General features: G+C 47.2%; 1 protein-coding gene across 1 annotated transcript in view; it reads left to right on the forward strand.

Annotated features, from left to right (window-relative positions):
* Window positions 1-23,294, forward strand: part of CASZ1 (castor zinc finger 1) — a 34,628-nt gene that overhangs the window by 2,486 nt on the left and 8,848 nt on the right. The window contains exons 2-8 of the mRNA XM_009889555.1: window positions 5,122-5,962; window positions 8,787-8,855; window positions 14,237-14,327; window positions 16,410-16,574; window positions 19,101-19,273; window positions 20,034-20,902; window positions 22,814-22,955. Of these exons, the coding sequence (XP_009887857.1) occupies window positions 5,122-5,962; window positions 8,787-8,855; window positions 14,237-14,327; window positions 16,410-16,574; window positions 19,101-19,273; window positions 20,034-20,902; window positions 22,814-22,955 (2,350 nt within the window). The remainder of the gene's footprint in view (window positions 1-5,121; window positions 5,963-8,786; window positions 8,856-14,236; window positions 14,328-16,409; window positions 16,575-19,100; window positions 19,274-20,033; window positions 20,903-22,813; window positions 22,956-23,294) is intronic.

Raw genomic sequence — 23,294 nt, forward strand, 5'->3', positions numbered from 1 at the left:
CCCCGCCCCGTTTGCAGCTTTTATTTGCTACAAAAACTAAAAAGAGGGGAACTTAAATGTAAAAAATATGTTACCAAACTGGAGAAAATGAAAAGGAACTGAGGTTTCTCACTGGGGTAGGAGTTCTCAGTAAAATGCCTTTGTAGGGCTGTGTTGTCAAAGGATTATGCAAAAATGTATAAGCGTTCATGGGGGGCTGAAGACTCATTTATGTTTAAGGCAGGTAATGGCAGACGCAGGGTCCGGTTTACATACACAGCCACATGGGATTTGACTTGCAAACAGACCTGCTGCCAGGTCTTGAGCATCTGTTTCAAGAACCCTGTTGTAAATGTCGTTTGCAACATTTCCCTGGGAAGCACAAACTGAAACATCTCTTGCTTTGGAAAGGACAGAGTTCTTTTCCTCTTCTGTCTTTTTCTGTCCACGTTCCAGAAAATAGGTTTTAAGCTGTTCAGCACTGAGTCCTCTCAGACCTGGTGTTACTGGGTGCAAGTTAAGTTCACTCCAGTGAGATCTGGAACTGCCTGTGCCTGTGTTGCACATCTGGCAGGAGTTTGAAGGTACTTGGTCTGTGCTATTCAATCCTCATGCTTTGAAGCAAGATGGGGAACATGCATGTATGGCATCCCTGTTTCTTTTTCTGAGCCACCCCTTGGAAACAAGGGACTAATGAGTCGCTGCTCAGTCTTGCCTTATGTGCCTCCCTCTCTGATACAGCTAGGAAACACGTTCAGGAGTCGCAAAGCTGGCGTCTGTCAGGAGATGGCTGTCAGAAGCTGATCTGGATGTGCAGATGTGTTTCTTCATTCATTCATGCACCCTCTACTGCATATTGACTGACCCATACTTCTCTACACGCATTTATATATAGCATTTAGATTTCCCAGTGCAGTGTCTCGCAGAGATCCCTTTCCACAGTCTCTCACTGACACACGCATACCCAGGGAGATGTTCCTATACGGTCCCATGTTCTTTACTCTGCCTGTTACGTACGTAGTGGGCTGAAGTAGTCACCAGGAGGTTTCCCCTGTACAAGCTTTCAAAGTTTGCCTTTCCTTTCTTAGCCTGTTGGCTATGTCTCTTAGAAAGGGAATATTGGACGTGTTTTCAACAAGGGGAGCTTTCTCTTCATAATATCCTGGGGAGACTCCACTTGGGAGAACGTGCACGATGAGTGCCAGTTTCTTGCTCATTGTCCTATAGACCCCAAGTCTACATGTTTTCCTTCCCAAGCAGAATAAAGGACAGAGCCCTGGCTGGGATGTCCCATCCCCCAGTATCCAGACCTTGTACTCCATTTGGGCTGTTTTGCTTTTCCTTCCATATATAGTGTGCTGCTGCAGGCTATTTTTAGCCCCTTTTTTGCTAGCTTCGGATCCTTTGTGATACGATAGCTGCTCTGAGACGCACAGATCTCTGCTCTTTGGCAATGCCCACAAATGGAGAGCAGCAGCAAGGGGAGAGGGAGCCCTTTTATTATCACATCGAAAAGGAGAGAAAAACACGGTCCAGGGGAGGGGGAAGATGACCCAGGGACAACACTGCCTGTGCCTTCAAGGGCTGTGCACTTCTCACAGGGATTTGTTTCCCAGCCGCTGTCCTGCTTCACTTCTGTCTGCGTGTGGGTATGGGGAGGGTTTTCTGTCAATTAGGTAGTAATAACCTCTTCCCTGTTGTTTGAAAGCGTTTGTGAAATGAGTTGGCTGGGTCTCATACCATCTTTGTGGTGAGACAGCTCCCTTCCATAAGGTGCCTCCACTTGAAGAGCCTCTGGTTAGGTGCCTGTGCAGATAAGTGAAGGTTGTCTTGGCTTTAGGGGATGTGTTGGTGGGCTTATGCTGGGATGAGCGAAGGTGTGCTTGCCAGGCAGTGAGTAGTGGGGACTGGCCAGGGTTTCATCTCAAATGTGGATGAGGAAAGACTGAGCAGCACTGGCAAAGCTGTTGATCAGGGAGGGTATTGCGATCACCTGGAACCAAATCTGAGCAAAGGAAAAGCAGAATGCTAGGTGTTTGGGGGGATGAGAGGCTTAATCAGAGTAGTGAAACCGGAACTCAAGCTCAGACTTTGCAAAGCTCAAAAAAAGGTCTGAAAACTGCCCCTCTCCTATGGCCTTGGGTTTTACATTTAATTGCACCAACTGAGGTCTAGCCACATGGGTACCAAAGATGCTTTCCAAGACCAGGTGTGCTGATGAGAGAAGTTTAAAAAGGAGCTGGTTTCCTACAACATTTCAATTTTGCCAGTGATGTAAAAGAAAATACTAGGATTTCTTGAATTTCTTCTATGGATTTGTGATGTCTGTGGGGCCTGAACCAAGCTGGGGTTTGTAAAACTGATTTGAGATGTGGGATTGAAAAAGAGGGTCTCCCCTCTTCTTTTGTGTGCTGCAGGTTAGGATAAAGAAGGAAAGGAGTTGGCTGGCTTTCAGGGCAGCTGTTAAAGCTAGTAAAAATCACACTTAATAGTTTAATTTCCTATCGGATCCTCTCTGTGGTATTCTTTCTCCCCTTGCAGTTTGGCACGAGCTGGCTAGAGTTTTTCTGTGCAGTGCTGGGAAGTCAGGGCATTGTGAAGGAGGCTAGGGGATTGTTTTACAGGTCCAAAAAGAGAGGAAAAGCAGAACAGGGAAAGCAGATTTAACAGAAAGAAGGAAGTGTTAGACACAGTAGGGATTTCAGGGGTTTAATCACTTCTGTTGGGTCATAGGGTTACACTGAAATGGAGGTGGAGAAGAGAGAAAAAGAGGTAAAAAGGAGAACTGTTTTAAAGCAAGATGAAATTATTTATTATGTCTGTGTGTGAAAGATAAAGTTGATGGCTTTGGTAGGGTGTTGGAGGGGCCACGGGAGAGGGCCGAGTGGGGAAGCACAGGTTAAATGATCCTACCTCTGAGGATGGAGTAATACAGCCTTTCCTTGTGTTTTCCTTCTGACAAGTCTTGTTATTGGACACTGTGGGGCATGATTCCACATTTAACGTCCTTTAAGATTAACCCGTGAGGTTGTGGGAGGACAAAAAGCTGCAACCTGAGCCAGACACTGCAGTGGCATTGCCACCCATTCCGTAACTAACAGAGTGTTTATTCTGAAGTCAGGCATCCCAGAATCCCGTGCAGGATGCTGGGCCTAAGTGCTCGGAACTGGAAAGTCATTTTGGACTAAACCAGGCTCCAGCACTTAGCAGCTGTGTCTTTGTCCTCCTGTTTGCAAGCTTCAGACACGTTCTTTGCATTGTCTTTTTCACGTACCACGTACACAGGCAACTAGCGTGAACACAGCTATACTGGGCAATATGGAAACAGGAGCGTGACCCTGTCTTGCACATTTTAGTGCCCATTGCAGGCAGCCTGTTCCTCAGCACGGTCCTGTGGAAACTGATTTGTGAGAGCTGATGGCTACTGAACTCTGACTTTGCGCGTTGACTGAGCCTCGTGTGTACGGAAATGCTCTTGTGTATGTACATGCCTGTGCGTATGGCACCACTGGCTGTCAGATCCCCCAAATCCTAGGGGTGTGTTTTCATGCTTTGGATCTGTTGACCTGTTCTGTGGCTATGTCTTGGTGCCTTCCTTTTCCACTGTGTTTCAAGGCAGTGTTGATTTGGTTTGAGGTGGACCCAGTTCCCAGAACCTCCGGTCTGCTGCCAGTGTACCTGCCTGTGCTGGCTCCCTGTGAACGAGTGTGCTTGCCCATGAGAGCTAGGGTGAGTGATTGGAAAAGATGACTAGGGAGGTTTGAAGGACTCCTGCACACAGTAAATCTTTACTCTGCAGGAGAAAGCAAAAGGGAGAGGAGGAGGAGCGCTGTGTCAGACTGAAGCTTAAATGAGTCCAAGCCGGCACGTCAGAGCAATCTTTATTTCCTCCTTTACACTGATATTGGGTGACCTCCAGATGTGTGTTCTTCCCCTCCTGGTGGCCTGTGAAACTGCCTGAGGGAGCAGGGGAGGGAGGAAGGGAGGGAGAGACCTGAGGAATGACAGCTTTTGCTCGTTCTCCCTCCCTGTGATCGTGCTCAGGTAGACTAAGCCCTTCCTGCCCCTTTCCCAACCCATGGTCCAGAGAACAGGCTTTCTGCCCCTCTATGGAGCCCACATCAGGACAACAGCTCTTTCTGTCCTCATTCCAAATCCTGATGGACAGAAGGCTGTTCCTTACCCATTTTGCACCTGTGTGGACTTTTCCCTTTCCTGGTCTAACTGGAAGCTGTTCCTGGCTGCTCAGGAGGCTGCCTGTGGGTCTCCACAGCCCTCGCTGAACTGTGGCCCCTTTCACGTGGAGAGTAGTAGCTCTCCAGTCACTGGGATTGAGAAGGAAGGGAGCAAGTTGGGTGAAAAGAAATCTTACAAAATTGACAGGGAAGGGAAGGATTGCAACAGCTATGGGGAACTATCCTGCCTTTGTCTTGCCTTCTCTTCTGCATCTTCTCTACTCCCTTTCCGCCACTCCTCACTGCCAAGCTTCTCATGCATATAGCCTTTGCCACTCTTCCCCCACCTTGATTCATCTCCACCTCTGCTGCTTTCCTTCTCTGCTCTGCACTTTTCCATTCTGCCCTCCTCCTGCTCCACCCCATACATTGTCTTGCCCTGTCTCCCTTATCTGTTTCGCACCCTGCTGTCCTGCCTGCTCTCAGCCCTGCTGTTCACCAACACACAGAGCATATCTCACGTTTCTACCCCCCCTTACGCACTGCTGTCTATCCTCTGTGCACCTCCTTCCATATACAAACACACACAAGGACAGAACTGTACAAACCTCGGCGTATTGGCATTGGTCTCACTTCCAGTAAAATTACTTTTTCTTCATATTAGGCCAAGGCAAGAGTGCAGAGACATTTATGAAACTTTGTTTAATGTACTGAAAAGCCATCGGCTAGAACATTTAGGAAATTGATTTTCCTGGCATTGATGAACTCTTTTTATTTTACCCCAGTATTAATTACTTTTTTTTTTAAAACAAATTAATTTAAGAGTCGTAAAACCTAACAAGTGAGCCAAACGTCAGTAGATCATGTTCCCCTCTCCCCTTACTCCCCCTCCCCGCTACTAGGGCTGGTATGGGAAGAGAAGAAAAATCAGCGCCTTGCGTGACTCTCTCACTTTCCTTCTCTGTAGGGGAAGCTTCGTCGCTGCGAGATTATGCTGCCACCACCATGAATGAGTTCCTGGGCATGTTTGGCTATGATGATCAGAACATGCGGGATGAGCTGGCCCGCAAGATCAGCTTTGACAAGCTGAATGCTGCTACCTCAGAGGCCACTGCAACTGCTGCCTCTCTCCCTGGCGAGGATGCCATGAGCAAACGAGCCCGCTTCTCCAAGTATGAGGAGTACATCCGCAAACTGAAAGCTGGAGAGCAGCTCTCTTGGCCCATGCACTTGGCCAAATCTGAGGAGCTGGGCTCCAAGCTGGGCAAAGAAACTTCCTCAGTGCTGGCACAGCCCATCCGGGTGCCAGGTCCAGATGCCTCCATGCTGACGGAGACCAAAGCCACCATCCTGCCACTGCCCTCTCCCAGCAGTTCCCAGATGCAGGGTCTGATGTCACGGGCCTCCAAATATGACTTCTTCATTCAGAAGCTGAAGACGGGTGAGAGCATCAGGCCACAAAATGGCAACACTTACAAGAAGGCCTCCAAGTATGACCTCGAAAACGTCAAGTACTTGCACCTTTTCAAGCCTGGAGAAGGAAGTCCAGATATGGGAGGAGCCATCGCCTTCAAGACAGGCAAGGTAGGCCGGCCTTCCAAGTATGATGTGAGGAACATTCAGAAGCTTACTCCAGTAAAAGCTCCAACACCCAGCCTGGCCCCTGCTCCCCTCGCCAGTACCCCCAGCAGCACTCCTGTGGCTGGGCCAGAGCAGTCCGTCTCATTGCCATTCAACACTCCTGAGTACCTGAAATCAACCTTCTCCAAGACAGACTCCATCACAACTGGAACAGTCTCTACAGTAAAGTAAGTGTCCTCCCACTTATCTTTGTATTATTAGCGGGGGATCATACCTAAAATCTGTGGGTGGATCAGTGGGCAATTCCAGTTCATGTGATGATAAATACTGCACTGTTCACCTGATGTTTCTTTTTGCTCTCTGTTGGAGTGTCTTCTCTTCTGTTGCACCTTACATCTCTATTTATCTTATTGCACTAAGGATGTGGCCAGCCATCAGCAGTCACAGCCATGAATCTGGAGCCTTCTAGCTCCTGGGTTCATATGTTAAAATGAAAGATGAGGAAACAAGGTGCTGTCAGCACCCTGAGGTCAAGGTTGTAACTACTTTACCTTCTCCTTCTTCTGGTTCCCCAGGCATCCAGCTGTGTCTAGGAGAATCTGATTCTTGCTTCTGTTTAACTCAATGGCAAAACTCTGCTGACTTACTGTTAGCAAGATGGGCTTCTTGTTTGTCCCAGAACTCAGAAGACATTTTGGTGCCTAATTCCCATCAATTTTCATAGAAGTTAGGCATATACGTACTTCTGTGGGGCCAGGCCTGTGTCTTCTCAATTTGCTTGTTCCTTACACAAATAGAGGTGATTCAATTACCCCTCAGACTGGGCAAACTCATTAGCTCAATTACCACTAATAACCTCCTACACATACATTGCTGGCAATCTCTGCAGTGATGCCATTGACTGAATGGACATATCTGAAGGCCTTGCCAAACCTTGGATTACTTTTTAATGTGGCGTCCAGAGGTGGTAGCCATAGAAAAGCTACATATGTATGTGAGGCTGCAAACAGGGAGGAAAGGAGGGACTTCTCTGCTTTGTTGTCATGCTTTGGATGTACTTGTTTCTCATGGTGGACCTGGGGCTGTTGTGAGCTGTGAATCCTATGGGGTCATTTGTAGTCTCGATCCTCTGGCCTGCGCTTCTTTGGCAAATGCCGTCGCACCCACCCTACTACTTTGCCCTCTGGTAAGGAGGAAGGCTGTTTTATGTTTAATGTGTGGACCTAGGAGGGCTCAGGCTGAATCCTCACTCAAACGCTCTTTGCAGCCTCAGGCAAGTCTGCATCTCCCACTTTTCGTGATTCCCCACCTGGAAGGCAGAGCTAATGATACCTGTCTTCCATGTGAAACAGTCATTTCCCAACTGCCCGCACACAGATTTGGGAGCTCTATGGTTAAGGTGTGTGGGAAAGGGCAGAGGACTATTAACATTTGTGTCTGGCCCCTGCTCAGGATGAACCCTGTATGTGCCCCAGATGGCAGGCAGGGACTCCTATTACTGAAAAACACTGGTGTAAATATTCCTGCAGGCACAGTGCCTTGTTGTGATGGGTGACTTTGCCAGGGACTCTGTGCCTAAAGAGTCTGCAGAACACTCAGCTGCCTGGAGTTCAGTGGCCATCCCAGAGCTGTGCCTGGGGGGCTGTGAGCCTCTTCTTATCTGTTTTGTTGTTGGGCTGAGATCCCAGTTTGATTTCCTTTCTCTTGCTCATTTCCTGCCACTTGCAGATGTGGGTTTGCAGCACCATGGTGATCCCTCCTCTAGCCACAGGACTTCCTCAACTGGGGCATCATGGTGGGGCTGCAACAGGAATGGAGGTGACCTGGACCTTCAACCTGGTAGTTCCCAGTGTCCTGATCACGGATTGAAGTACAAAAGGGGCTCTCGTTGCTCCTCCTTCAGGCTGCTTACTAGATACAGGCTTCCATGATAAAATAAAGCAGCCCTTTGATTGTGCTGGTGGAGGACGTGCTAACTGTGGTACCTGGGACCTGGCTTTCCATTCACAGTCCCCACTGGGACCAAAAAAACATGGCAGGAATTACCCATTGCTCTCACACGTATGCACATATACCCTAGCCATGTGTTTCAACTCTCTAACATCTAATGCTATTAACCTGCCCTGAACTAATCTACATACTTCAAGCGAACTCTGTGCAAAAGTATTCTTGCTTAAACCAGGCTACCGAGCTGTCATGAGTAGGAGTGGAGGTTGGGTGTGGGCAAAACTGAGGAGGAAGACCACATGCAGCCTGTCTGGGATTATGTTGGTATGCCGCTGTCTCTTAGGTAGGCTGGAGTCTGGCCCTGTACCTCTTTTTCTTCTTGCTGAACTCATTGAGGATGTAATTTTTGTCTGCTTCCTAATGATATTAAGTAACCCAGGCTATGTGACAGTTGGGTGCAGTTGAGTTGGTTTTCTCATTGATTAAAATATGTAAATACCTTTGCTGTCCCACCTGTCTATTGGAGTTGGGATATCTTTGTGAAAAAAGAGGCAATTAAAGCCCCATCTAGGGGGCTGCAGCCATGTTTCCAGGACCAGGTAGGAGTACACCGTGCCTGCTGGCCATAGGAAATGCGCAGTAGCTCACGGTGGGGCTGCAGCGCAGAGATTCTTCTCCCACAGTTGAGCCTAGGCCAGCCGTGTCTCAATGGCCTTTCCATGCACATAAGGGCAATGTTGCAAGGTGCTTCAGGGAGGTGTTTGTTTTCATGTGGCCATCACTCGTTTGTATATGGATATTTAGTTTTTTCTGTGGAAACAGGTTTTCACGGTGGTCTTCCCAGTGTCTCCAGCAAACTGAACTGAGTCCTGCAAAGAGGGAACATGCAGGAGGGGTGGTAGGCGGACTGCATGGTCCCCTGGGAAAAGGTACAGGGTTTGAAGGGTAAGGGGGAGGGAGGTTAAACCTATGAGTGTCTTTGCTGGGTATTCTTCTGTGGGCCCTCTCTCCGGATGTGTCAGTGGTGTGTGAGAGAAACAAGGAGCTTAGACTGTGCCCTGTTCCTGCCTGCTAACCGGCTCTGCCCTGTGTGTTTCTCATTAGGAACGGATTACCCACTGACAAACCAGCTGTCAGCGAAGACGTAAATATTTACCAGAAGTATATTGCCAGGTAGGCAAAACTCTTTACTTTCTTGGGGAGAGGGCTGGAAGTAAGAGGGTGGTGTGGTGATGGGAGAGGTGAGGTCTTGTCCATCTGGATCAAGTGTTTAAACCAGTCATTGGCACTTCCATTTCCCTCTGGCATCTGTACTTGCTCTGTTCCCCTGCCTGGGAGAGCAGTAGCTGTGAGAGGTGTACAAGCATGCCAAGAGCATGCTTGGCTCCCCAGAGCTGTTAGACTTTGTGACAAATAGTGGAAAAATGTTTCACTGCAGAAGCCCAGGATTTAAATGGGAGCACTGTCTGTTGACTGTCATTCTTTCTGTCCATTGCTGTGCTGTCTCCAGCCTTTTTCCCCTACCATGTCCAGTGCTTGCAGGAGACAAGCAGAGAACATCTCACTGCTGAGAGTCTAGGCTGAGGAATTCACAAGTGGCTCGAGTTTAGGCAGGTCTTGGCATCAATGTGGGATATTTTTCCTACAGTATTTTGCAGCTCATTTATATGAGAAACCCTCACTGAATAAGGTGCAGACCAGGGCACCTTATCACAGCTCTGGGCAAGCTTAGGTCAGGAGTGACTGATGCTGAGAGGGAGCCCAAGGCAGTTGTGGTGAGACAGAGTGAGTAATGCCACGAGAGATTATTGTATAACACCTGCCTGGTTTATAGCTCACGGTGTAAAGGGTCCATCAGCCTTTGCCCTTGGCCTGTTGAATCCTCCATCTGTACTGTGAGGAAGCTCCCTATGAAAACCCCTTGTGTACAGAAAGACACCAGTCAGGGAAGCAAGCTAACACTTCTCTCCAGAGATAAAACTGAAGGGTTTGTTCCCACCAGCACTTGGGCGCTTATTAACAAGAGGGGAGGGAAATGTGTACTGTGCTTTCCCAGCTTGCCAGAGTCTACAGAAAGTGTCTCTGTGGGAGGCAGTCATCTTGGGCGCTTATTAACAAGAGGGGAGGGAAATGTGTACTGTGCTTTCCCAGCTTGCCAGAGTCTACAGAAAGTGTCTCTGTGGGAGGCAGTCAGCTGCTAGGAGGGTGCAAGGGAAGAGCTTGGCACATCAGCAGGGGAAAAGGGTGGGATCAGTGCTCTCCCAAGCTGGAGAGTGGAACGAAAGGTGGTTTTCTTCCCTCCCTTTTTCTCAAATCCCTGATGTAGGAGAAGGGGGCAGAAGACCACATGGGAAGAGAGGACAGTTGCACTACTACATGCAGCTCCTTGAGCAGCAATGCCTCTAGAGTATGTGGCAACTCAGTGTGTCCTGGGAGACTATGGGAATAAAGCAGGGGTTAAAGCCCATCTTTGCATGGGGCAGAAGAAGCAGCACCCTTTTATTGCTGAGATTGCGGGAATTGCAGAGGTTGCAGTGAGAGGAGATGCCACCCTTTCTGTCCCCAGTTCCCCTCTCAAGCAGAGAACTGTATAAACACTTCGCCCACATCCACTCTTTGCAGCGCTCTGCAAGCCCCTTTCCCTGGGTCAGGCAGGTAACTGGGGGAGGCTTGTGAGATAGCTAAGGGACACCACATCCTGCTTAAAAAGCTCCGCAAGCCGCCCGTTGGCAGCACAGCCACTTCCCTTCAATTTACACACAATTTTAAAAACAGTTTAAAGCCTTAAAATCAAGGGGTGGGGGGAGAGAGACACGACACTCTGTCTGTACTGCATAATTAGCTTAATGAGTTTGCCAAAGCCACTGCCAAAAGCTGCCCAGGGATAATCCATTCTCTCACACAACAAAACAAAACCTCTTACTTAGCTAGTTTGGGTTGGGTTGTTTCCCTCTCCCCCCCCTCCCCCAACAGAAAAAATTATTATTATTATTATTAGTGCCTCAGCAGATGGTGCTTCTGGCAGCACTTGCTTAAATATTTATTTCTGTGTGGGTTTCCTCCCCCCTTGTAATTGGGGTGGGTTTTTTTTCTTCCTTTTTTCACATCATCGTTACAGGGTAATGAGTCTGTAAACACTCTCTAAGCATGCTGACTTCTTTATTTATTATTTTTATTATTATTTATTTATCTTGTTTTTTCTTTCTAACTCTTGCCAGATCAAGACTAGTTCTTTCTGGCCAAAAAAAAAAGTGAACCGATTAAAGTAAGGGAAGGGGAAGGGAATTGTTCTTGTAAAAATGAATCTGTGTGCCTGTATTGACAATTTAGGAGTTTGGATTTGCATATCGGTGTGCTTAAATGGTCTGTGAGTTTGCTTGTTTTAGGTATGTGTGTTTGTGACTGTTCGTGTGCATGGAAACTGTGGGTGCATTCATGTAAATTAAGAGGGGTGTTGATGTACCTTAGAGTGTGTGCATGTAAATGTGCGCGTGTGTATGCGTGTAAGTGTGTGGTGTGTAAGCTTTCCTGTTATGAAAAAGCTAAACAGATGCTGTGCTTTAAAAATTAATAGCTTTGAACTGTTTCAAGTGTCAGAAGAAACACGGGATAAATATAACCCTTTAAGAGCCTAACCTTACAGACTGAAAGAGCAGAATTTCCCCTTTGTGCTGTGTTTGCCGCTTCCCTCCTTTCCCAGGCACACAGTTTGGTGGAACACTTGCCTCTCCCTTCCTGTGCTGTAGACATTGCGCACACACACACCTTTCCGTGGCACGTGGAAAGGAGGGTAGGAGCTTGAAGTGCTAGGATGTGTGTTTAGCTGTTGCTTTTAAAGCTGAGCCCGTGAGTTACTCCTGCTAGGATGCTTCAAGTAAGTCATCCCATGCAGTCAGATCTCTTCGGTTTCTGGCCCTTCTTTTACTGCAGTTGGCATCTCTGGTCAATTTGCATCCTCACTTTCAGTAATATTTTGGACTGCTTTGGTTCAAAGGTGTATATTTGTTTGGACTGCTTTGCTTCGAAGATGTATATTTGTCAGCAAGGTCCTTATCTTCCTCTTCTCCCTGCCTGTCCCGCACTCCACAGTTTTCCAGCCACGCACAGCCCTTTGCTCTCTCTTCCCCATCACATCAGTGGAATAGGGAGGAAGCTTTCCACAGAGCAGTCTTTACTCTAAAGCTGCTGGTGGCTGCTGACATAAAGCCCTGGCCTAGCAGGACCAGTTGGTTCAATCTGCTGCCGAGCTGCATGTACCTGGTTAATGCCATGGTGACTCAGGCTGCTGCCCGTGCCCTGTACTAGCCCTGTACTTGCCTTGCAGTCGCCCAGGCGTTGAGCAGGAATCACTTCCTCTGCTTTCAGTTCCACACCTTTGTTTGTGCAGCCAGCCTTGCTGTTTGCCTTGTGGTTTGTTTCTTCTCCGCTGCTGAGGTTTGTTCCAGTTTCTCAATCACCTGTTCTGACGTGATCCTGATTTCCTGCAGTATTTCTTCTCCTTCCCCAGGGAAAGGCATGTCTGCTCCTGGCATCTGTCCCTGTCTCCCTTTGTGAATGCTTAGGCAAAGAAGTCATTTAATTTTTTAGCAATGTCTATCTTTTCTGTCAATTAAGTCCCCTTTCCATCTCCTAGAGGCCCTGCTGTCTCCACAGTTGACCTCCTCTTCCTTACTGTGCTTCAGAAATGCCTTATTTAGTACTGCTTTTTCATCCCAACTCTTTCTATCCTGTAGCATAGTGTTACCTCACCTTATGATGATCCATAATCTTCCCTGCTCCTGCCATGTTCCTTGATTGCCCCAGGGCACCCTCACTCCTCTCGTTTTTCCTTTTTTACCGGTTGCCCTTCCTTGTTTCTTTCCCATGCCCTTTATCATATGCGCTCCCGCTGTGTTTAGCACTAAGTGACGTGAGGAACCTTTGAGGAACCTTTGAGCAGATGGTACTTTATCTTTGAATGTTTCCCCTCTGAGTCCCCTTCTCTCCACTGCTTTTCCCTTTCAAGCTCTTCAGCTCTTCCAGGGTCCTCTAGAATATGCATCAGAGGGTTCATTGCACTGATTAGCCTGATACTGGATCATCCCTTCTGTCAATTACTGATGTGTCTATCAGTCAATATGTTCCATGTACTGTCTGTATGTAGGCCTTATATGGCATTTCTGCCTTTCTGAGTTTTTTTCCACCGCGTACGTCAGGATATTCCAGATTTGCTGTGTGGACTGCTCAGTGATGGCTTGCAGAAATGGATTGGGGTGCATATTGTTGGCTGTTGCTTCTTGCATCCTGCTTCTAATAGCACTCAAAGGAAGGCTGAAAACCCTGCTATTTTGCACTGCTCTATTTTTTTGTTGTGAGCAAATACTATATCCACATGGAAAATAATGATTAGCAGGGCTGTCATGCATAGGAGAAGATGCACACACAAGGTTGAGATGGTCTGCCTGTAACGCTTCGTTCAGTTCTGTTCATCCATCTCGCCTATCTTTCCATTGATCTGTCCACCTTATTGAAAGTTCCTATGTAATCTTGCCATGGTCATCTTCTGTCTGTGTGGCTTACCATGTAATCCACTGGTTTGCAATCTTCTCTGTAGTGCGACACCATACTGTGATAAAAAAAGTCTGGAGACAACACGTACAAACAAATGAATGCCTGAGCTTTTCTGAGGTCCTACTAGATGGGTGTGTACCTAAAGTTTAGAATCTGTATTTTGCTGATGTTTATTTGTCTCCTTCTGGCGTGGGAGATTTCTGAAACTCACTGCTGTGGTATCACAGAATCACAGAATGGTTAGGGTTGGAAGGGACCTCTGGAGATCATCTAGTCCAACCCCCCTGCCAGAGCAGGATCACCTACAACAGGTTGCACAGGACAGCGTCCAGGCGGGTTTTGAATGTCTCCAGAGTGGGAGACTCCACCACCTCTCTGGGCAGCCTGTGCCAGTGCTCCACTACCCTCAAAGTAAAGAAGTTCCTTCTCATGTTAAGATGGAACTTCCTATGTTCCAGTTTATGCCCATTACCCCTCGTCCTATCACTGGGCACCACTGAAAAAAGACTGCTCCCATCCCCCTGGCATCCTCCCTTTAAGTATTTGTAAGTATTAATAAGATCCCCCCTCAATCTTCTTTTCTCTAGACTAAAGAGACCCAAGTCCCTCAGCCTTTCTCCATATGAGAGATGTATCTAAACTCGGACATGAGAATTTTAGAATTGTATGATATTTAATTCAAGGAACCCTCCTTTTTTACTCTTCCCCAAGTAAGCAACTTGGATAATGGAGGTGAATTTCAAAGGGAAAGACAGATGAGAGATGGACCAGACCTGAATGATCCTGCTCAAGGAGCATCCTTAAATAGTGACAAATAAGAAAAGGAAGGCGGGAGGGTCACCATCCTTGGAGGGGATAAAGGAAGTGGGGTTTAATGCCATAACCATGGGGTGAAAGAAGGAATGGGACTGACTTACTTGGTACCTTGCTTACAAGCAGTGCTGTCAGGACACTGTTTTATTCTCTCCCCCTTTCTTTCTTCTGTCCTCTTCTCATGTTTGCAGGTTCTCTGGCAGTCAGCACTGTGGACATATACACTGTGCATACCAGTACAGAGAACATTACCACTGCCTTGACCCAGAGTGCAACTACCAGGTAAAGGAATGGTAAAAAGTTATTGGCACAGCTACCTGAATGTAAAGGGGTACAGCCTAGGAGAGATGTGTGTCCTCCTGTGCTTTCCTCCCCCATGCATACACATGACTCTTCACTTTTCCACTCTGTAAGAGGGCAAGAAATATTTTGAACTTACTAGAACCCTATTTTGTTCCCATTTAACCTAATCTAACACCATTTAACCAAGCCCAGACCACTATAACAAAGAGCAGAATATAGATCAGCTCAAGTCAGTGGGAACTACTCCAGCTTTACATCAGTGAAACCAAGAGAATAAATTCTGCTGTGTTACAAATTGTGCCTGAAACTAGGGAATGCTGATCTGTTAGTCTGTGTCTTTCCCTCCTGCTGCCCGAGTGACATTGTAGCAGCGGTATCTGCAACAAAACACCCAATAAGACCAGCAGCAGTCCGGGATTTGTGGGGAAAGCGTGGGGGCAGGAGCATGTGCGATGCTGTAATTACTGGGAGAATTGCCAGGGTAGCGACGTCAAGCCAGCCGAGTCACGTGCTGTGTTTGTTTACCCTCTTCCCAGGTCTGTGAGTTTGACACTGCCATTTCTGTGGTCAGGCTGCATGTGTGTAAGTGGAAATCCCAGAGTTTGCCTCTACTGTGCATCAGATGCAACTTCAGCCCTACCCCAGGAGACCTCTGGGTCTCAAAGGAATGAGCCTGACCACAGCGTAGGAAGTTGATCTGGGTCTGCTGAGTTTGACTGTGGGTTTCTATTGATCAAAGGAGGGTTTGTCTCTGGGATGTGTGTAGTGGTCCTCCTAGCCCAGCATTTGTTAATCGAGATGAGTCTGTCCCAACTGTGACACGGATATCTCTGCACCAGAAAGAGAGAAACACAAAGGCTGGAAAGACAGAAAAACCTATTATTATGATTGGCCTCATGATTATTTCCTAAGGAGTCTGGAAGCTGCTTGCAAAGGAGCTGTCTGGTCTCGCAGGGAATAAGGATTTAGGCTGCTTTTTAAAATGCAAATTATTTTATGGCTGAGATATATTTTAGAATAAGTAACGCTCTGTAATAAGTGGGCACAAATTAACGATGATTGGCAATAGCAATCCTGTATGTACGCCCTGGGAAATCATACCTCCAGCCTCCAAGGGATTCCTGTTGAAATCTATATCCATATATTCCCATGCCAATACCAACAAGATTCATCAGGATTGATATTATAGGAGGAAAGAGGGGAAGCGATAATCATTTGTTTCCTATGAGGGAGACTAGAAAAGTTGTTAAACATTAGAATACAGGCCTTTTCAATTACTCCTCAAAATAAATGGATATTGATTTCTTTAAAAAAAAAAATCAGATTTACTTTCCCACCTTCACTGTTAAATATTGATGTCTGTGGGAAATAGAAATGAAAAGCTTCATTTTAAAGGCACTTAGCCTGCTCTGACTGTGGGGTACCCCTTCATTACTTCAAGCAGGTAGAGGATGAAAGGGATATTCTGGTCATACAGATTTAGCTCTGAGCTCTACTACCATCTTTTCTGTGACTGGAAGAAAATTCTGTGTCCCTGTTTTCCTAATAAAGCCATCCTACCTTGTAGGGGAGGCACAAGACTTACAATGGGAAGATACTATAAAAGAGCAGAGTGTTTCTCCCAGTTTCTAGTCCGACATGAATGTGGCAGCCAGTGTCTTGCTAACCACTACAGTGAGTGATTGGGAAGCTTGCATTACTCTCTTGTAGGCTGTTTAGTTCACTGGTTTGCTTTCTAACTATAGCAGTTCTTGAGATAGTAGCAGCTAAAATTACGTTAGAAGAATTGCAGTCTTAAAGCTGCAGGGAGCATATTCTGGACATCACCCCAATGTCATGTTTACTCTACAACTTTTCATGTGTATATACTTTCCCCTTACCAAGAAGATACGTGCACACAATTCCTCTTTAATCTTAATTTCTTGGGGTGGTTACTGCTGAGCTTTAAACTCCTGGTACCATAAGTTTATTAACAACAACAAAAAAAACCCACCCTGTCCCCAGGATTACTCACCCACTCCCATCACGTGTGTCTCACTGTCTGTCTCTGTATCTCTCCAGAGATTCACTAGTAAACAGGATGTGATTCGGCATTACAACATGCACAAGAAACGTGATAATTCCCTCCAGCACGGCTTCATGCGCTTCAGCCCCTTGGATGACTGTAGCGTGTACTATCATGGCTGCCACCTGAATGGGAAAAGCACGCACTACCACTGCATGCAGGTAACAGCTGGACTGGGGAATAGGTGGTAGCACGTGAGGCAAACGAAGCACCATTGTTTGAGCTGTGTCCTTTTTGGGGTGGACTGAAAGGATTCTTGAGTTCAGGCAGCTCAACACTTCCCTGTTAGTGAGCAAGGGGCTGTCCCAAGGCACAGGGGTGATATTCGCAGCCTCTCCTGCTCACTGCTGATGCAGGCACCTCTTTGAAGGGTCTGTGCCCTGTCCTTCCTACACTTGCCCTGCCAACTGTTGGGAAGCACCTTCCTCTGTTTTTAGAAGCCTTGTGGATCTAGTGAGGCAAAGCAGGTCTCAAGTTATTCTCGCAGTCTTGGACTTCACTTGTTCAAACAAGTCCTGTTCTCTGAGATTCAGGGACCTCTCCGCGATGCCACTGCACTGCCTCTACTCAAATCTGATCCTTGAAATCAGACTCTTCTGTGACACATCTGCCCTTTAACACTAGGTTAGTTTCCTCCATAATCAATTTCTAAAGTAATTAAACTTTAATGTCCCATATCTAGACTTAACACCCCTGGTTCTCCATCTCCTTCACCAGTAGCACTTGTCTGTGGTGTAGGCTGGGAGCTTTGTTTCAAGAGCCAGCCAGGTTCCAACAGCAGCGTAACCAGAGGTGTAACCAGAGTCGGAGTTGCTGCACAAATGTAACTGTGACGCCTTTATTGTTTTTAGACAACGACAGGCCAGATTGTTTGGGTCCTACCCTGATCTTTCTCCAGATTAGAGGGTTTGATAGGTACTTGTTTCATTAGAATTGTGGCTGCAGCCATTGCCATAAGAATGTGCTGTAGCTACAGAATAATTAGGCAGCCCTTGGTGAAAGCTTTTCTGTTCTGAAAACTCAGGTCTCACCTCCTGCCCTATCCCATCAGTTTAAGACCCCAGTTAAAGTCACAAGGCCTTAATCACATGCTTAAATGCTTTGCTGGGATAGACTTCAGCATATGTTTAACTTGAAGTCAGGTAAGCTTTCTGAAGTCAATGGGGCTTAAGCACATACTTAAATGTTAGGCATGCACTCAAGTACTGTCCTGAATAGGGTTGGTTTAAGCATGTGCTTACAACATTTGATAAATTGGGAACTTCATGTGACTTTCTCTTGAGGACATTTTCTGTTATGCTTCTGTAATATTGATTGTTTAGTTTCTTCAATTGACCAGGATGGGATTTGTTTAATTTTTTTATTTAGAGTACAAAGAGTGTTTCACAGCTTTAAGTCACTCCAAGTTTGCGTAGAGACCCTCGTTTACACAACTATATATGGGTAATTCCATCCTGTGCCCACTGTCTTCCAGTAAAATAATGCCCATGTAAGCAGTGTCTTACAGGAAAGGTGTCCGAATATAAACTCCCAATTAGAGAAAATACTGCTTAAATGGCAGAATTTGTGCCATCCATCTCATGTGTTGGTTTTTTTTTTCTTTATGTCCATAATTGGTGTGGATAAAATTCAGTTAGTTGTTTATATAAACTGACATTTTTTTAGGCTTTAGCACCAAGAGCTGTATTGCAAATTATTCCTAAGGAGGTTTTTGTTTAATTCTTTTTTTTAATGCTGTGCAGGGTCTGTCTTTTTTCAAGGTGTCAGTGTGGAGAGAGAGAGGCTCTTTTATATTGGGAATAGCTGGAGATCTTTTTTTTTTTTTCTGGGTATTTGTCATGGGTTTTGTTATTGCCTGTTTGAATCAACCTGGGCTGAACTAAGAGGTGATGTTTTCGTTCTCTTCACTTCTGAGATGGTGCAGGCATTGGCACACGTTGTGCTAGAGAAGAAAAGAAAAAAAAAAAATCCTCCCTCAGCAGGGCTGAGGACGTTTTCAGATTCCAGTGGTTTTTTACTCAATATGGCAAAGTTGCCCGCTTTACCCAGAGGAAGGCAGGTTTTCAGCATTCCGTCCTCGTCACACCATTCCCATTTGCTGCACAAGTTTAAAATTATTGAAGTGGTAGTCTTGAACAGTGACGGGGAAAAAAGTCACCAGTTTGCTAAGATCAGCTGAGCATAGGGTTTATGCTTTGCTAGAATGAAACCTGTATATTACAAGCTCATGTTGTACCACCCCACCTTACCTCCCAGAAGGACTAAACAGGTAAATAACTCATTCCCACTCAATTTTGTATTTCCCAAATAGATGAAAGTCCTACTTCATTCTGTGTCACTCCAAGATAACAAAAAGTAATGGCATCTGTCAGTGTTCTTTTCTCCTTAAGAGCAGGAACTCTGCTTACTGCCTCCCTAAGCAGGCATGGTTATCTGTAGCTGGTCTTTTATCCCATTGCATCCTCCCCTTCTTTTCTTACTGTTTCATGCCCAGAGAGTTCGGTTTTTTCCCAACTGCTCTATCAGTCTTTAGATTGGGAATTAAAGTGATGACTTAATACTCCTAGGAGAAGTGCACAAATGGAACTATTAAATGTGTGTGTGCTCTCATGTGTTTATTATTGCTGGTAATAATGGTAAGCTGTTGAAACGCTGTGCTGATGACTCCCTGTTTTGGCCTGGGGTAGGTGGGTTGTAACAAGGTCTATACAAGCACCTCTGACGTAATGACCCATGAGAACTTTCACAAGAAGAACACGCAGCTCATCAATGACGGGTTTCAGCGGTTCCGTGCCACAGAGGACTGCGGCACTGTGGAATGCCAGTTCTACGGGCAGAAAACCACTCACTTTCACTGCAGGTGAGACAGCAGGGACGGGGAGGGATCCTGCCTCAGAATTGTGTGGTCTGTTTGCCTCCATCTGCCAACTCATAAATTCCAGAGTATACATAGAGACTTCATTTTCCCTGCTGTGACCTCAGTACTGCTCTTGAGAGAGATCATGCTCCAGGGCAGATGTGATTTCCAGGGTCTTGCCACAGACCACTCTGAAGGCAGGAGTGTGATCTGAGGTGACCTGGGGAAAGGGTACCCACTAGAAAATACATCCTAGAATCATTTGGGAAAGAGATCGGAGTTCTCTTCAGAGTTCGACTGAAGTAGGCCTTTAATACACTGCTAATGCTTCTTCCATGCTAGAGTTCTCTCCAGCCACCAGTCAGCCAGCGCATCCCTTTCAGGGCCAGACTCTGCCTTCTGTACACAAATACTCTTCTATTGATTTCTCATGTTCTCAGGAAGAGTAGGAAAGCACAGTTTGTACCTTAGTCCCCTTTAGCTGCTGTTTTGGTTGGAACTTCTAGTGGTAGGTGCCTGCGTTCCCATGTTATTGTGGCTGTTCCTCAGTGGAGTGAGCTTCCCAGCTCTCTCACATGGCACCATGTTTGCGTGCTGTGGTGTCACAGATTAACTCCCATAAAGCTCCTCAGCCCCTTTGCAGCCAGGACTATTGTCTCATACTGGCCCCGGTCCTTATCCCAGAGGGAGGCAGGTGACAGCAGTTGCGTTGTGCTCCTAGCCCACACTGCCAACCACCCTTTCCTCCTCGATGCCCTTGCAGGCGACCTGGGTGTACATTCACCTTCAAGAACAAGTGTGACATTGAGAAGCACAAGAGCTACCACATCAAAGATGATGCCTATGCCAAGGATGGCTTCAAGAAGTTCTACAAGTACGAGGAATGCAAGTATGAGGGCTGTGTGTACAGCAAGGCCACCAACCACTTCCACTGCATAAGGGCAGGCTGTGGCTTCACCTTCACCTCCACCAGCCAGATGACCTCCCATAAACGCAAACATGAGCGCCGGCACATCCGGAGCTCAGGAGTGCTGGGCCTGCCTGCCTCTCTCCTGGGGTCCAAGGATAATGAGCAAGAGGAGTCCAGTAACGATGACCTTATTGACTTCTCTGCTATGAGCTCGAAGAACTCCAGCCTGAGTGCCTCCCCCACCAGTCAACAGTCTTCCGTTTCTCTCATAGTCCCAGCTGCACCCTCCTCTGGTGCTGAGCTTGCTTCCTCACAGGCCAGCAAGTCTGCCAACAGCATGACACCAGCCACCAAGATCTCTGGCCTGCTCTCCCAGGCTCTTCCCAGCAATATACCCTTGGCCCTGGCACTCTCCAACTCAGCACTTCCTGGAACAGCTGGATCCTTCTTCCCCATCATCCCCAGTCGGGTCTCTACACCACTTTCTGCCAGCTCAGCTAACCTGATGACTGCTGGGTCTTCTGGCACCAATCCAACATCATCTGCTCCTGCGGATTCCTCATCCCAGGCCATTTCAGGATCTGGTGAGGCAGCGGCTACTTCTTCTCCAGCTCCAGCGGCATCTATAATGGAAAGGATCTCTGCTAGCAAGGGATTAATCTCTCCTATGATGGCCAGGCTGGCAGCAGCTGCTCTCAAGCCCTCTGTGGCACTTGAAGCAGGTGAGTTACCCTCATCAGATGTGCTAGTGGTGGGAGGAAGAGCAGTGCCTGATGACTTGGAGAGGAGTGAATGAGAAGGCACCCAGTTGTCCATGAGACGGGAGGCGGGGAGGAGGTAGTAAAGGAGGGAATAAATGGGAGAATAAATTTGGTCGTGTACAGTTAACCCTTGAAGAGGGCAGTCTTGACATGGTTTCCTGCGCAGCTGGGCTATACCCATGTGGCCAGAAGAGAGGCAAGAAATGCGGCTTTGCCTACAAATGGAGTAGGCTCTTACCAGTTCTGAAGGAAGAGTGTTGCCATGTGTATTGCCCAGTTTGCTGTAGGCTGAAAAGAGAGAGGCACTGTATTAAAAATGGAAATGAAGAAAAAGCTTGGCAATACTTGCAGCCCATAGAGCAGCCTGAGCCCTCTTCTGCAGACTGTATCGAGTTTTGGCTGACCTAGTGGTGTTGATCCTGTAGCTCATTGCCAATAGTTTTTCTGATCTGGGGGGTTGGTTCTGTTCTCCAGCTCTGCCGTCCCAGCTGTGGGTTTGGAGACCTTTCTCCTGTTCAGTTCTTGCAAGCTGGGCTTCTCTGTCCCTGCAGCTCCCTGAGCTGGAAGGGGCAGCGGCACCGTGAGAGGGGTAAAAGATGGGAATGAGAAGTCCCCTGGGGCACCCCATTGCTCCTCCTGCTGCCACCTGGCCCCGAGGCAGGTCATTGCGCTGCTGAACATGGTCAGCTCGTGGTGGGCAACGCGGGGTGGTGGAGGGGAGGTTCTGCCTGGCAGCACCCTGGGGCGTGGGGCTGCCCCAGGGGCTCCCTCCCCAGGGCATGGAAAGGCCAGGCAGGCTGCTGGCCCGTGGGGGTGTGAGTGCTGCCCTTGTTCCTGCTACCCGAGACCAAACGAGGGAGTAGGACGAAGTGATCTGATTAAAGAGGGAGGGGAACTTTCACATACTTTTAAAATTATTATTTGAAAAATTGTTTCCTAAAGCAGAGAAAGGTCATTGAGGGAACTATTTTCCTTTATTTTTTAATAAAATGCCACTTGCTGTCTGAGAAGCAGCTCGCCGTCAGCTGTACTGCCGGAGGGTAAATTAATATTTTAGTCACTTGGGGATTGTGGAAAAAAGCTCTGCAGACATGTTCCTGTCAGCAACTTTTTTTCCCTCCTTTTTTCTTTGCTGTTCTTCCTAATTTTTTTTCTTTCATTTGTTCTCTCATTTTCCCCCTTTCCTCTTTTTTCTCTTCCTTTAATTTAAATTTTTCTTTCATGGGCTCAGCACTAACCCACCACCCCCCCACGCCCCTCCAAAAAAGATATTCCCTGTTTTTGTGGGGACAACGTGATGGTGGTGGCAAGAGGTCGCGCGGTTTGAACCAGTCCCATTGACTGTCACCTTCGATAGCCCCAACAGGGCAGATGCTCCTGCTGGGCACGCGCAGTGGCGGGCCATCGCTGTCGCTACGGCAACGCTGGGATTGGGGACGAGAAAGGGGGCTTGACTAGCAGTCGAAAGCTGCCACATTGCCTCAGCATTAACAGAGTCTTTAATAAACGCTTAAGAGGCAGCCCCGCAAATTAGTTATGACAGTTTGTGCAGAGAATCAGGTCTCCCCCACGCTCCTTCCGCCCTTCTCCTTTAAAGGGCCCATAGCCTGGACAACTTTGACATAATTTTGCAATAATTATCACTTGAAGAATTTCCACGCTGGAGTGGACGTCAGAACCCATCATGTCAGCTTGGCAATAAACGCTGACCAGCAATCCCAGCACTTCCCTCCCCCCACACTTTTTCTTTGCTTTTTCCGTTTATGCACTGGTGCTAGTGATTTAACTTACTTACTTGCCATTGTAACCTCATTTTAGACCTACATTTTTCATTTAATTTTTGCATGTTATTTCGGTGTCTTTCTCAATCAGGGAATGGACAACCAGCAGCTCCTGGACGGTTCAATCCAGTTCAGGTGAAGCAGGAACCTGTGGAGGCCATGGGATCATCATCTGCCACCAGTCAGGACTCCTTGCAGGAGCACAGCTTGGACTTGAGCGTCAAGGATCATGGGTGAGAGGAGTGCGCGGGCAGGCACACTTAGCGCTTTCCAGCATCAAGCTCTGAGAAGTTTCTGTACCTGTTGTAGGAGAGGACACAACATGTTGGTGAAAGGCAGTTTCACAGTGGCTGAGTTGGACGCCCCCAAACTGTAGGCAGGGAGGCTCTCTCTACTCCCCCTCAAGTGTATGTTCTCCGGACGTTTTTTTGGGCTCACAAGCACCTACTAACTCTTTGACAAGGGCCTCACCTCTTGTGCTCCTCTCTGAAAAATGAGCCATTGGCAAAGCCCATTCTTTGACTTAGATACTCCTGCTGTTGTCATCAAGAGCTGATCAAAGGCTGCTTCTG

This window comes from Charadrius vociferus, unplaced genomic scaffold (assembly GCF_000708025.1).
Source record: "Charadrius vociferus isolate BGI_N301 unplaced genomic scaffold, ASM70802v2 scaffold477, whole genome shotgun sequence".
Classification (NCBI taxonomy): domain Eukaryota; kingdom Metazoa; phylum Chordata; class Aves; order Charadriiformes; family Charadriidae; genus Charadrius; species Charadrius vociferus.